The sequence below is a fragment of the Lygodium microphyllum genome, chromosome 1 (genome assembly GCF_053477565.2).
Source record: "Lygodium microphyllum isolate KBCC chromosome 1, Lygodium_microphyllum_v1.1.10, whole genome shotgun sequence".
Classification (NCBI taxonomy): domain Eukaryota; kingdom Viridiplantae; phylum Streptophyta; class Polypodiopsida; order Schizaeales; family Lygodiaceae; genus Lygodium; species Lygodium microphyllum.
Genome location: NC_141135.1, coordinates 14,157,281 through 14,173,876, shown reverse-complemented (window position 1 = coordinate 14,173,876; position 16,596 = coordinate 14,157,281). Strand labels below are relative to the sequence as shown.

The 16,596-nt window shown below is 42.9% G+C and overlaps 1 protein-coding gene across 3 annotated transcripts in view; it reads right to left on the bottom strand.

Annotated features, from left to right (window-relative positions):
- The window catches only part of ABCB29 (ABC2 homolog 12), a 90,580-nt gene that overhangs the window by 38,867 nt on the left and 35,117 nt on the right, over window positions 1-16,596 (bottom strand). For 2 of the 3 annotated variants that reach the window (XM_087670901.1, XM_087671026.1), the window contains exons 2-8: window positions 9,274-9,360; window positions 9,039-9,146; window positions 8,694-8,963; window positions 8,467-8,550; window positions 8,101-8,317; window positions 6,436-6,521; window positions 6,140-6,327 (exon numbers count right to left, since the gene is read on the bottom strand). In XM_087670901.1, coding sequence (XP_087527027.1) covers window positions 6,140-6,327; window positions 6,436-6,521; window positions 8,101-8,317; window positions 8,467-8,550; window positions 8,694-8,963; window positions 9,039-9,146; window positions 9,274-9,360 — 1,040 coding nt within the window. Of the gene's footprint in view, window positions 1-6,093; window positions 6,328-6,435; window positions 6,522-8,100; window positions 8,318-8,466; window positions 8,551-8,693; window positions 8,964-9,038; window positions 9,147-9,273; window positions 9,361-16,596 lie in introns of all 3 variants that reach the window. The other variant, XM_087670968.1, reaches the window with a different exon arrangement.

Here is a 16,596-nt window from a genome sequence, read left to right as displayed (position 1 = left end):
AGCGTTGGTTTGGCCCGTATGTGGTAAAGGTTGTTCATGACAATGCCACATATTCATTGGCTGAATTGGATGGGACAAGCATGAAGATACTCGTAGCTGGAAAAAGAATCAAGCTCTTCAAACGAAGAGAAAGTTCAACATATGAGTTAGAAGACTTGGATATAATTCAAGAGCATCAAGACATAGAGGAAGAAGAAGAGACAGAAGATGAAGACATTGACATGGCAGAAGATACTTCTTCTGGCACTGCAAATCTGTAAGACTTTGGCACATGCCAGAGGATGTGTAGGTCAGGAGATGGAATGGCATTGCCGTGCCGCTACGCGCACATTGTGTGAAAAACAACCGGTCTAACTATACCACTTGGTCTAATTTGATGAGGCATGTTCTAGACTCCCATAACCTATGGGATCTTGTGTAGGGGTTGGAATCCCAACCCACCAATCTTGCACTTGTTCCATACGAGATCCTCCGCTCATGAAAGGCTCGTAATTCCTCCATTATAGTTGAGTTGATGCAAGGCTTACTACATGAGTTTCATTATCAGCTTTGGTATTTCGACTTAGCATCAGAGAGTTAGGTACACCTGACTGACCACTATGTGACTCAGGATAGAACCCATCACGTTAGCCTTGACCATGAGCTTCAAATTTTCACCATTAATGATAAGGATGACCTTAAGGTCAAGTTGTTTGAGTATTGGCGACTCCTTGCTGAGTTCTCTACAACAGGGGCTCCTAAGTTCCCTGATGACCAAGTCACATTGTTCCTAAACAAGCTGCCAAGGAAATACTTGAACTTTGTGCAATAAGTCGTCTCATAGCCCACTATGCCCACATTCTATGAATTTGAGTGTCAGCTCTTGCATTATGCTAAGTTATTCGATCAATTTCATGGAGCATCTCCTGTAGCAAGGGTCCTTGTTGCTACTTCTCAGAAGAAACAACAAGGGAAGGGTAAGAAACCTCAAAATTCCACTCAAACCTCATCTAGTGAGACCCAAGGAAACAATCAATCCTCTCTTAACCCAAGGCGGCAGAATGTACCTAAGAAGAATAGGTTTTGTCAACATTGTCAGAAGGCTGGCCATTTTGATGACAAGTGCCGATCAAAGGCAAAAGACACACAGCCAAAATCCAAGTCTCGGACCCCTATACCCTAAAAGGATAGTCCCCAGCAAGGGAAGCAGGGTGGTGACAACCAATCTCATGGAGCGTGGAAAGCTCAGCCTCACCCTACCACCGATCATCCATCATAGTCAACCACATTCTCAATGCCAAAGCGCTTGTCCAATTGGTTTGTAGAGGTCCACATCGTCTCTTTAGAGACATCAAATACAAGTCGCGTCCATATCTATGAGCTCCATATCTGTGAGCTCTCTTTTGAGAAGACAATTCACAGAAGCCCACTTGTCACAACCGAGCACTTCTGCTTCTACTTGGATTGTGGTGGACAATGGAGCTACTCATCACATGACCCCTAGAGATGACATTTTTCTCGCTAGACATCCTGCAATTGGAAGAATCATAGTAGGAAACAACTCCTCAAGATCTGGGCTTGTGGTCGCATTAGTTTTGCCATTGATGAGGGTCTAGATTGTGCTACACTAGACGACATTTATCATGTCCCCCAGCTTGGGGTGAACTTATTGTCTGTTCAACAGCTTTGTCAATTGGAGCAAGCAGTCTTTGTTACATCGACCGCAATCGAAGTCATTGATGACAAGACTAGTTTAGTCGTTGCTCGCAGCAAGGCACAACCTAATGGTCCCTATCACCTGATGCACTTTCTTACCATGCCAACAGCCGAGAACTCAAAGTTCCATCGCTTCCAGGCTTTAGCCACTGCACAAGAGCCTTCGAGCACTAAGCATCTCTAGCATTACCACTTACGACATCCTGGATATGACTCTCTTTATGAGTTGTATCGCTAGATAGTTGATGGCATTCCCCGCCTGAAGCTAACTCGAGAGGTCTGTAAAGCATGTCAGCTAGGTAAGCAACAATTCACTTATAGAGTTGAGGCTCCATTGAGATTGATTCGTGTTGATCTCTGTGGCCCAACCCACACTGCCACCTTAAATGGTGCGCTTTACTTTTTTTTAATAGTGGATGATTTCTCTCGATACATGTGGGTGTGTACTTTCTCAAGCACAAGTCTAATGCTTTAACCTATTTCAGTGCTTGGGTGCTACTCGTTCATAACTAGACTGGATATCGTGTAGGTACCATGAGGAGTGATAGTGATGGTGAGTTTATCTCCCACAAGTTTTCTGAGTTTCTACAGAAGCATGAAATTTCTCACCAGCTCACCTCTACCGACTCCCCTTCCTAGAATGGAGTCATAGAGTGTAGGAACTAGACAATCTTGAACATGGCATGCTCTATGCTGTTCGCAGTAGAGCTTCCCGATCATCTATGGGTTGGGACTATTAGCACTGTAGTGTACATCCTCAACCAACCACAATAGCCCCTCTGCGGACTCCCTACGAGGCATTCTTCGGCGAGAGGCCTATTATTTCCCACTTTAGAGTCTTCATTGAGTCGTGCCTACATGCATGCGCCTGACGACAAGATAGAAAGCCCACTCCCGAGCTGATCTATTGATCTTTATGGGTTATTCTTCTAAAGCAAAAGCCTATCGTTTGTTTGATCTTCATGCAAACAAGGTGATCATTAGGCGGGATATCGTCTTTGATGAGAGGGACATAGTGCAATCTTATGCACCGGAATCTGAGTCCTTACCTCGGCCCACATCATCTAACATTGTGCCTTCCAAGCCGGGTCTACTGCCCACTCCTAACTTTTCTACTGATTCTTCCGCTCCTCGGTCCCCCTCCGCAAGACCCATTATCTCACTAGGTACTTGCAAACTGTGCGGGATTCGGAGATCCTTCCACCGAATTGTCCAACATCTGCTCCGCTTGCCCCTCAGGCTTCATAAGCTTCAGTCTTTATGACTAATTACATTGCACATTTCAAGCCCGGACAATTGGCAAGAGGCTCTCTAGAACCCTCTGTGGCGTGAGGCCATGGAGAAGGAACTCGATAGTATTGACTGGAATGAGACTTGCACCTTCATGGATCATCCTAGTCACAAGAAGATCATCGGGAAGAAGTGGATTTTTAGGACCAAGCTAATGGGACTCTGGACAAGTACAAGGCTCGCCTTGTAGTGCAAGGTTTTCATAAGAAGCAAGGTATTGATTATGAGGAGACCTTCACACCCACTGCTTGGATGGCATCTTTCCGTTTGCTAGTTACACTTGCCGCTCACCACGGTTGGCCGCTATACCAAATGAAAGTCAAGAGTACCTTTTTGAATGGTTATTTGGAGGGAGAAAGTCTATGTGGATCAACCACCCGGGTTTCCTCCTGCTAACTATTTGGACAAGGTATTCTGTCTGTGGGCTCAAGCAAGCTCCAAGGTCTTGGTTCCAGAGGATAGATAAGTTCTTACAGACTCATGAATACCATTCTATCCCCTATGATCCAAATCTCTATATGTGCACTACATGCGCGGGGGTCAGCTATATCCTATTGTACATCAATGACTTACTTATCACTAGCTCCGATCCTACTGCCATAGCAAAAATTAAGACCAAGCTTTGTTCTACCTTTGAGATGATTGACCTCGATTTGTTATCTTATTTCTAAGGAATGGAGGTAGTTCATTGTGGGGGAAGTATTTGTGTCTCACGGTAAAAATACGCCCTTCAACTGGTGGAACGGTATCACACGGATTAGACACAGCCTATGGCTACACCTCTTGATCCCACTATCCATCTATCGAAGGATACCTTAGGTCAGCCCTTCGATGCATACACCTATCAATCCGTTGTAGGGAAGCTTCTCTGGTTGATTCATACTAGGCCAAATTTAGCATACTCGGTTAGTGTACTCAATCAGTATTTTTCAGTACCTATGATGTCACATTGGATTGCTTGTCTTCATGTGTTGAGATACGTAGGTGTACCTTTCACTATGAAGACATAGTTTATACTTGCAAGGTTACACCGATTCTAACTGGGTAGAAGATTTTGACACCCAATGTTCCGATGGTAGTTATCTCTTTTCCTTGGACACGGCTCCCATTTCTTAATTAAGCTGTAAAGCAAGAGACGGTGACGGCTTCCACAGCGGAGACTGAGTATAGGGCTCTCTTTGATGGTACCACTCAAGCCATCCATCTAAGGAGCTTGCTTGCTGCGCTTCAGCTCCCTAGTGATTCTCCTACAATTGTCTACTGCGACAACTAGAGTGCCATTACCCTTGCGGGCAACCTTATCATCACACCTCGAATGCGGCATGTAGGAGTCCACTTTCACTTCACCAAAGACCAAGTTGAGCTAGGCACTATTCGCCTAGAGTTTGTGTCTTTAAGCGACAATTTTGTAAACATTTTAGCCAAAGCGATCAATCTCGGCCGATCCTACGGATTGACTTCGATCCCACCTCCTCTACTTCCTCAGATTGACGAGGAGAGGATGCTTCCCTCTTGCTTCTCCCTCCAATTTGAGAGAGGGTGGTTTCTTCTCTTACTCATTGACAGTGATGATATTTACAGTTTAGGTTTGGACATTTCACACATTTATTATTTGTATTGTACATAAGGACATTTATAACTTCATCTACACTGTTAGAATGACATGATTGTAAAAGGACACTGGGACAAGTGAACAATTCCCCTGCAAGGGCACTATCTAGTGGCACCATTGCATCGCATTTTGCATGAGCATGAAATCTTGCATACCCCTTTGCATTACCCAATGCATTGGCATTCTATTCATGTAAACATGCATCTATGTGTATTTATCTTTTTTTGGTCTTTTATGAGTAGTCAACTCTAGATCCACCATATTCGTGGCATTGCACATGGCAGTCTTCAAAGGCACTATTTTCCCCATGCTTCCTTCCTTGCTTTGCTTGTCTTGCTAAGCTCACCATTATCCTTTTTACCTCCCCGTATATTCTCCATATATATAGCTAGTACACACACTTCAATATCCCTAGGCACTTATCCTAGTAGTGTGTGTGGTATTGTTTTTCTTATTATATAACGTAGTGAAACCATCCATCCGTATTTTCCTGTCAGGACATAGTGACTCCATATGACGAAAACTTATCTCAAACCCTCACTTATTGCTAAATCTTTTGGAAAAATCAAACCAACCGTCCTTTCAATCCAACCCAAAATAAAAAAAATCCATTGCTAATTCCATCCGCCTTGGCAAGACTTGGTAGATCCCTGGGCAGTCGACGCACACCCTTGGTCCAATGCCCTACTCTCTTTGGGATGATCACTTGGGCTCCCTTGGTAAGATAATAATCACCTCTGTAGTGTTGGTAGGTCACTGGGCAGTCGATGTGTACCCTTCACCCAATACCCTGGCTGCTTTGGGGTGGAACACATTGGGGTAACAAACTATATATGTTACCAGCTTATTTCTCATGGCTCTATTATGGACCTAAGAGGGGTTGTTGAGCTAAAAATACACTAGCTTGACTTAAACAGCCCCAAAACATGCTTAATTAATAAAACAAACCTTTTATTTTAAAAAGAAATGCGATCCTAGAGAGTTATTATGTCCCACATGCAAAACCCTAATTTGGATCCCCCAAACTTTCTATAAATAGACATGCAACCCACCACTCTCCCTTAATCTTATTCTTACAAATTTCAGGTCTTTCAACTTGTTGCCCATGACCCGAACACGGAGGACATCGCGGTCCAAGTTGGCCATTGTTGTCTACAACAATCTGGCGCCTACTTCTAGACTACCACACACTATTCGAAGCTGATTTCAGCCTATTGACTGCTCCTGCTGGTTTTCCCTGTTGTCACCAGCCTGCCACGTCATCAACCAGCCTGCATTTGCTATCTGGACCTGCCATCTGCAGAGTTTTATCTCTTGTCTACAACAGTCTGGCACCTATTTCTAGCCTACCACACACTATTCAGAGCTGATTTTAGCCTGCTGACTCTTGCTGCTGGCTTTTTTGGGGGGGGGGGGGGGGGGGTGTGGGTGGGGGGCGGCGTTTTGGTAGGGATGTGTGGGTGTAGTTTTTGTTTGTGGGTGGGTTTGGAGGTAACCTGATCAGAAACAAGTTCAATCATCTGTATTGGAGAAAAGTATCACCTTTGGCGTTGCCCACCACTCAGGCAAGAAGCATGGTCCCTCATCTCTGTATTGTATTGATTTGGAAGTTTGATGATAAAATCATGAGCATTTGGAAGTAGAGCAGCTTGCTTCACTTTTTTCATATCATGTTCATTTACCAACTTCCCATAAGCTATATTTTCAGCCACTGTTCCTGTAAGGAGTACCTAGAAAGCATAGGAACAGCAAGGAACAATGCATCCAAAAATATCAATAGTTGTATTGATGAATAGAAAACTCCAAATTTCCAATTTAAACAGCCAAATAATACTCACAACTTCTTGAGGTACTATGGCAATGTGTTGACGTAATGACTTCACATTCATACCCCTTATGTCATGCCCATCAATCAATATGCAGCCTGAAAGAAAGGATGATTAAAGAACCCTCTGATGCACTGAAGTAACATGCAATGCTTCAACTAGGATCACCATACTTCACAAATCACTACAGCACATTATAATATTTAGGTAAATCAGGTATGTGCAAGCTCTGGAGACTCTGAATTTGAAGTTCACAAACCAAGAAAACATCTGGTTATCATATATGTAAATGACAAAAGACAGCAAGTTCTTTATGGTTTTCAGCAGTCTACTGCAAAAATCAACTAGCAATTTTTTTATTGACGTATTAATCTCTATATAGGCATAGAGTGGAGTTCCATACAAACCAAACAAGCCCTAATAGCCACCATGATGACCCAAACAAGAAGTGGGCTGAGAAACACACAACCTTAAGCTCCAATGTTCCTACTCTAGCAGGTTCACACATAGAGATGCCATGGGAACCCTACAGTTCATGTCAGTAGCCATTTGGCTTACTCCCTGAGTGACCATTAAGTAGAGCTGCAAGGGAGATTCAAAGAGAACGAGGGAGCACCTTGAGGCCTTCAATTGAGTTCAGGAGCTAGAACCTTTCTTTCTTTTTACCGAAGGTGTAGCCTTCGCATCACAACCCACCAGTCTGCCTCTCACACCCTCCTATCTCCCTCCAAGGGAAATTCAAAGAGGACGAGAGAGCACCTTGAGGCCCCTTCTTGAGTTCAGGATCCAGAACCTTTCATTCTCCTTTACTGGATGTGTATCCTTGGCATCAGAACCCACCAGTCTAGCCTCTCCCACACTTCTGTCTCCCCCAGCCCTGTCCTCCCTTCCCTTTATTGTCCCACTTGTTTGTACAAAGTAACTCTCAACTAAAGCAAGCAGCCTAGGAGCACCAAGTTTCCTTGGTTTACTTTCTTCTTTGGACCAATCCATGGGAGTGTTAGGCCTTCAGTATTTTGACTTGTAGGAGGATTCCTCCACGAGATTAATCGCCCCCCAATTCTTGGTGTAGGTCTTGTAATCTAATAGGCACACCTTACCTTTCTTCTCCCATTTATTTGTACAAGGTAACTCCCAACTAGAGCAAGCAGCCTAGAAGCACCAATGTTCACTATTTTCCTTTCTTCTTTTGGACCAAGTGATGTGACTGTTAGGCCTTCGAGAATCTCAACATATAGGACTTCTCTAACAGAGTAATGAACGAATAACTTCTTTCAAGTTGTTGCCTATCAGATAGCTGTGTCCAATAGTACTGCAATTTCAGAAGAGGAGATATACCTATATATTAGAGAAAATTTGTCAACAGGTAAAGTTGGAAAAGTGAAAGAAGTAGCACACAGCAAGTCCAAATCCAATCAGTCAATCATGGTCTTCTTTTCATTCCTATTGTCTGCTGCTATTTATTACAGCTTGTAATTATTTTATGAAAGGTCAAGTCTCAATGCAATGATTTGGGCTTGTCCGTCTCCATGACCTCCCAAGAGTTAACTAGTATCAATCAGTTGACCAAGATGAATCAATATGGAATGCACGTAGCTACCTCACAAATTAATAGCCAAGGTTCTTATCTTATTTATAAAATGCTAAAGTGATGTGTTAAATATGACGAGTTTGGACCTTCAGTAGGATCATACAGCCGCAGTAGCAACTTCCCAACAGTTGATTTACCACTTCCAGAATGACCAACTAAAGCAATTGTTTCCCCGGCATGAGCATGGAGCGAGACATTCATCAGAACATTAGGTGAATACTCATTATACCGGAATGAGACACCAGAAAACTTCACATCACCAGGAACATGTGGTAGAAGCAGTGTTCCACCTTTTTGGACCACCTGATTAAAAATGGACACAGTAGAACATGTTGACTATGAAAATGTAGCAAACCACCAACCAGGCAAAAAAAAAAAAGTGAGTTTGCATGCCACAAAATCTGCAAGGTATATAGGTCAAAGGGATTAATGAAGTGAACTGTTCAACATACGTTTTCACAGGTGGTTGTAAGCTCAAATAGTCGCTCAATAGCTGGTTCCCCTTGTTTCAGTTCATTGTATGACTTGCCCACTGCCTAATAGCAGCAAAATTAAACTTTAAGATGAAGATAAACTGAGAATTTAGCCATTTCTGGCACTGCTGATTTTATGCTTTATGTCCATAAAACCGTGCAAATTGCATTGTGAGAACATGCAATACAGTGAAAGAACAAACTACCTGAATAGGATCGACAAGAAGCACAAGGGATGTTGCAAAAGATATCATGCTAGCTCCATCAAAAGACCCACACGAAATGGCCCATGTTGCAATCCCAAACAAGACCGTTGCTGTAGTTGCATAAACTGCTGCAATCACCTGTGGAATGAATGCTTTCATCTTCTTTTTCATCATTCTTGCTTCACAGTCTGCCAATGCTAATCTCTCAAAATGGGATTGCTCGAATTCTTCTGCGGCATAAGCCTTAACAATAAACATTGCTGGAAAAGTCTGCATATCAATGGTAATGTAGCATTAATAACACTTTACTGCCATCAGAAACACATTATCAGGAGGAGGATCAACCTCATTTAGATATGAGGATAAGTCAGCAATGCTATTTTGACCTTCCCGTGAAATTGTCCTCAGTCTCTCACCAAGGACTGCAACCACCACCGACATAGATGGGACTACCTGATAATAAATATGAAGTTCAAACGGTAAACTGGACTTCTCATTATATAAAGGCCATAATCAGAGCAGAATAATATGTTCTTTCAGGCTCAGATGACTGCAATGCTTACATTTTGACAACTCTCACCAATATTGTTACAACCGAAAGAAGAGGACTCAATAGAATCATGCGAATGCTCATTGCTACAAGTTGCAATGTGCTAGGTATCAATGTCTGCAATAACAATTACCAGGCAAGCATAGTTAGAAGCACTAATGAATGGAATAATAACTAATGTTGTTAGCAGCGCATACAAAAATGTTAGACTAGATTGATGAGTAACAATTGTGGAAAATCTTCAAAAATATCATATTGATCTGTCAATCTTTGAACAATCCTAAATAAATGGTTTTGTGAAAATGCACTCTGGCATTCTATCTCAATTTGAAAGCTTTCTGATGGTCTATAAGGTAAATAAATTGCATATTTAACATATTATGGTCAAAACAACAGGGCCAATAATTTTGCTGACATTGCACAGATCAAGTGGCACTATCATGTGTCGGCATGGCCACCTGGATGTCCTGCACAACAGCATCTTTTAGATATGAAGTTAGGAAGAAATACTGGTGTTCAACTTAGCCATTAAATACTTAAAAACGTCCATGGCCTTGCTTTTACAAGGATGACATTTAATTTAGTGTCTGTCATAGAGAGCATTTCATTGCTTCATGCAGGCACTTGCATCCTGCTTTCTGTGGGTATTTGCAATCAGGAGATGAAAGCAAGATTGAGTCAATCACGTGACAAGATGCTCAGGTTTTTAGCTTTTAGGCCTTTTATTAGCTTGTATATGGTTTCCTTTTTTTTTTGGGTGGGGACACCGATGAGCTGGCCTAGTGGCACTATAGTGGGCCAACCTTGCTCTTCAAGAGTGGGGCCCCATTCTCTCACACCACACATATACATATACATACATACATACTGTGTATGTATGTATATATGTATGTACACACACACCACACACACACACACACATCTATTAACATCTCTAGAAGGCCAGGATGGTTTATGAGACCATAACTAATACAACTGGTATCATCATCTCTCATCAGAGAAGAAAACAGAATTATGTCTAGGTCTAAGAGAGGTCATGCTGGAAATTGACAATTATGGAAGAATGGGTTAATAAAACTCCATTCAAATGCAAGGTCATTCTTTGAAGAATGCTAATTGCGGGGTTTGCCCATTATCTCATGCCATATATACGTGTGCGCCTAGAGAGAGAGAGAGAGAGAGAGAGAGGTCATGGTGGACATTGATGATTATGGAAGGATGGGTAAATAAAACTCCATCCAAATGCAAGATTTTTCTTTGCAGAATACTGATTGATGGCTTGCCCCTTGCTTCAAGCCCTCTCTAGAATACATATTTCTCATGGCACTTGTTGCTTTTGCACTACAACGTGGTAAAAGCAAGGTTTTTCTTTGCAGAATGCTGATTGATGGCTTGCCCCTTGCTTCAGGCCCTCTCTAGAAGACATATTTCTCATGGCACTTATTGCTTTTGCACTACAACATGGTCTTCCTGGCACAAGTTATGTCTTGTCCATTGGCCAAGAAGATCTTGTCTCTCTTGTGTGACAATTCGTGAAAAGTGGTGGGACCTCCTATGCATCCCTCTAGTTGAGTGTTTGGCAAGGCAAAATTTTCAACTCCTACACAACCACACATGAAGACAATGTTCCATTTTAACAGATTCTAGGGTGTGTGGGTGGGCTTTATAAGCTCATTGCACTTGCTACGTAGACTTCTCACGACCATGGGTTACTTTGACACACCCATTGTGGGCACTTGAACTTCGACTTCATCGCAAGGCTCCTCACAAGAAGTTAGTGGAGGGTCTCCCAAATTTTCCTCTTATTCATAGGTACTTACGGGGCAAGCAACATAGGCTACCTCATCCATAGGTTGCTTCTTGAAGGGCTACTACACTACTAGAGTTGGTCCACACTGACTTATGCGGACCTATGGGTATGGCCTCTCTTGGGAAGGCCAAGTATTTTAATATTGATTGTTGATGATTTCAACATATATGTATGGCCGTACTTCTTGGAGTACAAGAGTGAGGCATACTCCAACTTCTGCAAGTGGAAGCTATTTGCTGAAATGCAAACATCTTTCAAGGTTCAAGCTATATAAGCTAACCGTGGCAGTGAGTTTTTCTCTAACATTTTTTGTAAGTTTTGCAAGGATCATGGAATTTGGGTGGAGTATTCCCATCCAAACTCACCATTAGAGAATGATGTAATGGAGTGCACCAATCAGGCCATGCTTAAGATAGCCCAATAGATGTCGGAGCATCAAAGTCTACCTCGCTCTCTTTCGGGTGAGGTGGTTGCTATAGCAGCGCATATCCACAACAGGTCTCCAACTTCTACATTGCAAGACAAGCTCACTACAAGGCTTTCTTTGGAAAAAAGTCTTTATGTCCTACTTTCACATCCCTGGGTGCAATACTTATGTCCATGTAAACAAGAAAAAACGAGATAGCAAACTTCACCCGAAGTCAAAGAAGCTTGTCTTCGTGGGTTATAACTGTCATGAGGACATGTATTTTTGAAACCTCACTTAACATGGGATTAATTTTTAATCACATGGTTAAGTAAATGTTGCACATGTGAGGTGTAACTAGGATTAGAGTAAATTTACGAGCCCGAGACTCCAGGAAATCATGGGATGTCAAAAGCAAAAGTTGCTATTGTTAGCAGTCATGTTTGTCATGCCTTGTCATCTCCTACCTGTGAGCCTTAGTCTGAGTCAGACAAGGACTTTAGGAGCTCTGACTTTTCTATCACTTGTTTTGACGAAGGAGGTAGCTCATTCTAGAGCACTCAGTTTATTGCATGTCAGTGCATTTTTCTCCTCTAGTTGGGATTTTATGTGCATTTCCCGGGGCAATTTCTGCATTCTTCAGCATGCCTCACCTGTCGGACATTGTCCACCTTTTCCGGGATTTTTCTGAGCATTCTTGGCATTTTTACCAGCATTAAATGCTGGTTATTTTTTGTCTCAAATTTTAGGTCAGCCATTTTTTGGGTTTTTTGGCTATTTATAGCCATTTGCCACTTGGTAGTCAATTGTATTATCATCTTCCCTCCTTCCTTGGCATGTGCACACTTCGACTCCGTCATCTTCCTCCGTCTTCGGTGCCGCGTCCCCTCACTGACGCTCTAGGCTGCGTGCAGGGACTGATCACTCCACCATTTTGTATTCAGCATTCATTGCAATCAGTGCAATATTTCTTCCTTCATTTTCTACTTCCTCTCTCTTTCTCTCTCTCTCTGTGTTCGTGTTCCTTCTTCCATTGCACACTCTCACATGGTATCAGAGCCTACCTGAGAGCACGGAGGAGAGCTCCCATTGCAGAGGAGGACACCATCAAGTGCAGCCCTTCTTCCCTCCTTTCCAGCCCCTGGCAGTGCTGTCCAGGCTGAAACGCAGCCTTCCATACCTGTGTTTTGCTGTTTTGCAGCATCAGGAGGAGTAGACAACAGTTTTCTAGGTGTTTGCAGCCTGCGTTTGCATCAAATGCAGCCAACAGGAGGTCATCCACGTCAGCAGAGAAGGAGGCGTCATCATCTGGAGGATAGGCAGCAGTTTTTCTCTCCAGGCAGCAGCATTTTCTCTCTCCTCTTGCAGGCGACAGCATCTTATGGGTCTTTTCTCACATAGGCGGCTCCATCTTGACCTGTCTGTTGGTTGCAAATTGTTTGGTGATTGCACATATATACGAAGCTGTCTTATCACTAGTTCTTTGCTGATTCAGAGGTCTCTATTCCTTCCTCTGAGAAACGGAGAGACTTTCGTGCTAGTTCACGCTGTGAGATGGGAGGATCAAGGTACAACTGGGATTCAGTAGACAGTGTGAGAGTGAGAGACAGAGTTGAAGCACGACACCCAAGAGAATAGACTGAATCAGTGTAACCAGAAAGTACAAAGTACAACCCTTAAACCTTAGGGTTGTAGGGGGTGTTCACACCTGACACACACTAAGTGCCCAAATGTGTGTAATATAAGCACATTAGTACATACGACAATAAGACCATAAGTTTGGGGGAAAAAACCTCTCCTACCGAGAGTAAAAAGTGCCCCAGTGTCCTACTGATCACCGACACTCCCATATGAGCGTAGGCATAAGTAAGGCGTGAGTCAAATACCCAACAAACCCCCCTGGAGTGAAGAGTGATCAAGAGTACAAGGATCATCGGCCACCAAAGGATATCAAATTTAAAGCATCTCGAAATGCTTCAAATTTGTCACGAGGAAGAGCTTTGGTGAAAATGCCACATTACTGGTGGTAGAACAATAGACAAGGCTGATATCACCTGCATGTAGCCTCTCTCTGACAAAGTGATAGTGAATCTCAATGTGTTTCATGCGAGCATGAAACACTGGGTTCCGTGCCACTGCAATGGCACTCTGATTGTCAGTGAACAAAGGAGTAGGCTCAGTAACAGATACATCCAAATCAGCTAGCAAGCGTTTAAGTCATACGCATTCAACTGTGGTAGTGAAAGCTGCCTTGTATTCAGCTTCACATGACGATGTGGCAACAGTGGATTGCTTCTTGCTAAGCCAAGAAATGCAAGAAGAGCCAAGAAAGAAAAAATTGCCACTAGTAGAGTGACGTGTATCATAATCACCAGCCCAATCAGAATCACTGTAAGCATGTAACTGCAGTGGTCCCCCCTTGGCATAAAGCAACCCAAGAGAACGAGTACCTTGCAAGTAGCGAAAAACACGCTTGACAGCTTGCCAATGTGACATACGTGGCTGATGCATATACCTGCTCAAAGCTGAAACTGCAAACTATATGTCCGGCCTAGTATTGCATAGATAGATAAGACATCCAATTGCAAGAGCATATGTATGTATATCAAACAAATCACTGTCATCATGTAATGACAGTTTCAGTCCAGGTTCCATGGGAGTACAAACTGGCTTGCAATCCTGTAAGCCAAACTTCTCAAGAAGCTGCCCAATATACCTTGACTGTGATAGCCCAATACCTCGAGCATTATGTATGAACTGGATGCCCAAGTAGTAATGCAAAACTCCCAAGTCAGACATGTCAAAAGTTTGCTGCAAATTTTGTCTGAATGCTGAAATCTGATCAGCATGTGTTCCAGTGAGCAAAAGGTCATCAACATAAAGACATAAAATCAGCATAGATCCCCCTTCTTTACATACGTAAAGGGTAGACTCAGATGAGCTGTTTAGAAACCCCTGACCAAGCAAGAAAGCATCTATTTTTTCATACCAAGCTCTAGGAGCTTGTTTCAAACCATATAGTGCCTTTTTGAGCTTGCGTACCAAATGTTCTGAGCCTTCAACTGCAAAACCAATGGGCTGCTGTATATAAACTTCCTCCTGAAGTTCCCCATGTAAAAATGCAGTCTTGATATCTAGCTGATGCACTGTCCAACCATAATGTGCAGCCAAAGCAATCATAGACCTGATGGTCGTCATACGGGAAGTAGGAGCAAATGTCTCCTCATAATCAATGCCCTTTTTCTGTGCGTAGCCTTTAGCTACCAGCCGTGCCTTGTATTTATCAATGGATCCATCTGCTTTTCTTTTCAATTTGTAGACCCATTTCGTTCCAATGGCTTTCTTCCCAAATGGCAAGAACACCAAATCCCAAGTTTGATTCTTAGTAATAGAATCTAATTCAGCTTGCATAGCTGCCATCCAATGCACACTGTGTTGTGCATCCTCATAACATTCAGGCTCTTCATTATCAAAAGTACTTGCTGCAATAATAAACTCCATGGTATGTGCTGAATCATGCAAACGAGTTTGCCTTCTAGTACGACCAGCCATGGATCCATCCAAAGGAGTATCTTGCATAGTCTGCAAATACCATCTAGGTAACTGTCTAGCATCCTGATTGTGTGCAAGCTCTTGCTGAATTTCAGTTTCAGCATGATGCTGAATATTCAGATCAGCCAATGGCTGAATTTCTGCACTTTCCATAGGAGCAGCTGGCTGAACATTAGGTTCATTTCCTGAACCTCCAGCTGAATCACCAAAAGTAATGGGCAGCAGCCCTTCAAAAACATCACGGGCAGCCTGATATGTGTCCAAACCAGCCAAGGATAATTCTGATTTTTCATCAAAAACAACATCCCTGCTGACAAAAACCTTCTTTGTAACGGGATCATAGAGTCTGTAGCCTTTGCTCTCATTGCTATATCCCATAAAAATGCACTTAACAGCCTTGTTGTCCAATTTTTTTCTAAGTACCTGTGGAATATGGGCATAGGCAAGACACCCAAAGGTACGAAAGTGACCAACAGAAGGTTTACGGCTGTTCCAAGCCTCAAAAGGTGTGATGGTCTTCAAGGCTTTGGTAGGGCATCTGTTCAAAATATGGCAAGCACACATGACTGCTTCCATCCAAAAACTATGAGGCAAGCTCTTTGCCTTCGGCATACATCTGGCCATCTCCATGAGTGACCAATTCTTCCTCTCTGCTACCCCATTCTGCTGTGGAGTATAAGCTGTAGTATACTGATGGACTATGCCCTTCTATTGCAAAAAAAAATTCAGCATAGAGGACATGTATTCCCCCCCTCGGTCCGAACGGAGAGTCTTAATCTTGCATCCAGACTGATTTTCAACAAGTGCACTGAAAGCCAAAAATGCATCATACACTTCTGACTTATTTTTCAAACAGTAGACCCAGCAAAAACGTGTAAAGTCATCAATGAATGTCACAAAATAATAACAACCACCCAATGACATGGTCTGCATAGGCCCACAAACATCTGAATGCACCAACTGCAATCTGGTTGTTGCTCTAAAAGCAACATCACGAGGAAATGAGAACCGATGCATTTTCTCCAAAATACATCCCTCGCATAAGTGCTCAGGATGTCTCTCCAAGGGAGGTAAGCCGTCCAGCATCTGAGTACGAGCATGCCATAACTCCGCCTGTATCATAGCAGGAGTAAGAGTGGATGTCAAGTATGCTGACTGATCTACTGAAAGAGCATCCAACTCATATAAACCATGACACAAAGATCCTGTCAAGTCATGCATTCTTTTTCTCTAACCATGCAACGGTCATCATCAAAGGTGACCTGCAAACCACAACGTGCCAAAGAAGAAATAGAGAGCAAATTCTTCTTGATTCCAGGCACAAACAAAGCATCCTGCAGGCGGAGAATAGAGCCATCAATGGCTGTGAGCTGAATCTCCCCAATACCACGAACAGGGTATGATGCATTATTGGCACACTGTACCGATTTCCCAACGGGAGGTGCACTAACTGAAGCAAACAAATCTCTGCGAGATGTAATATGTCTAGAAGCACCACTGTCAAAGAACCAAGTGTCAGCGTCCTCTGTAGAGCTAAGTGCTCTATCGGCCCAAGAGATGTCATAATTGCAAGTGTAAAAACAAT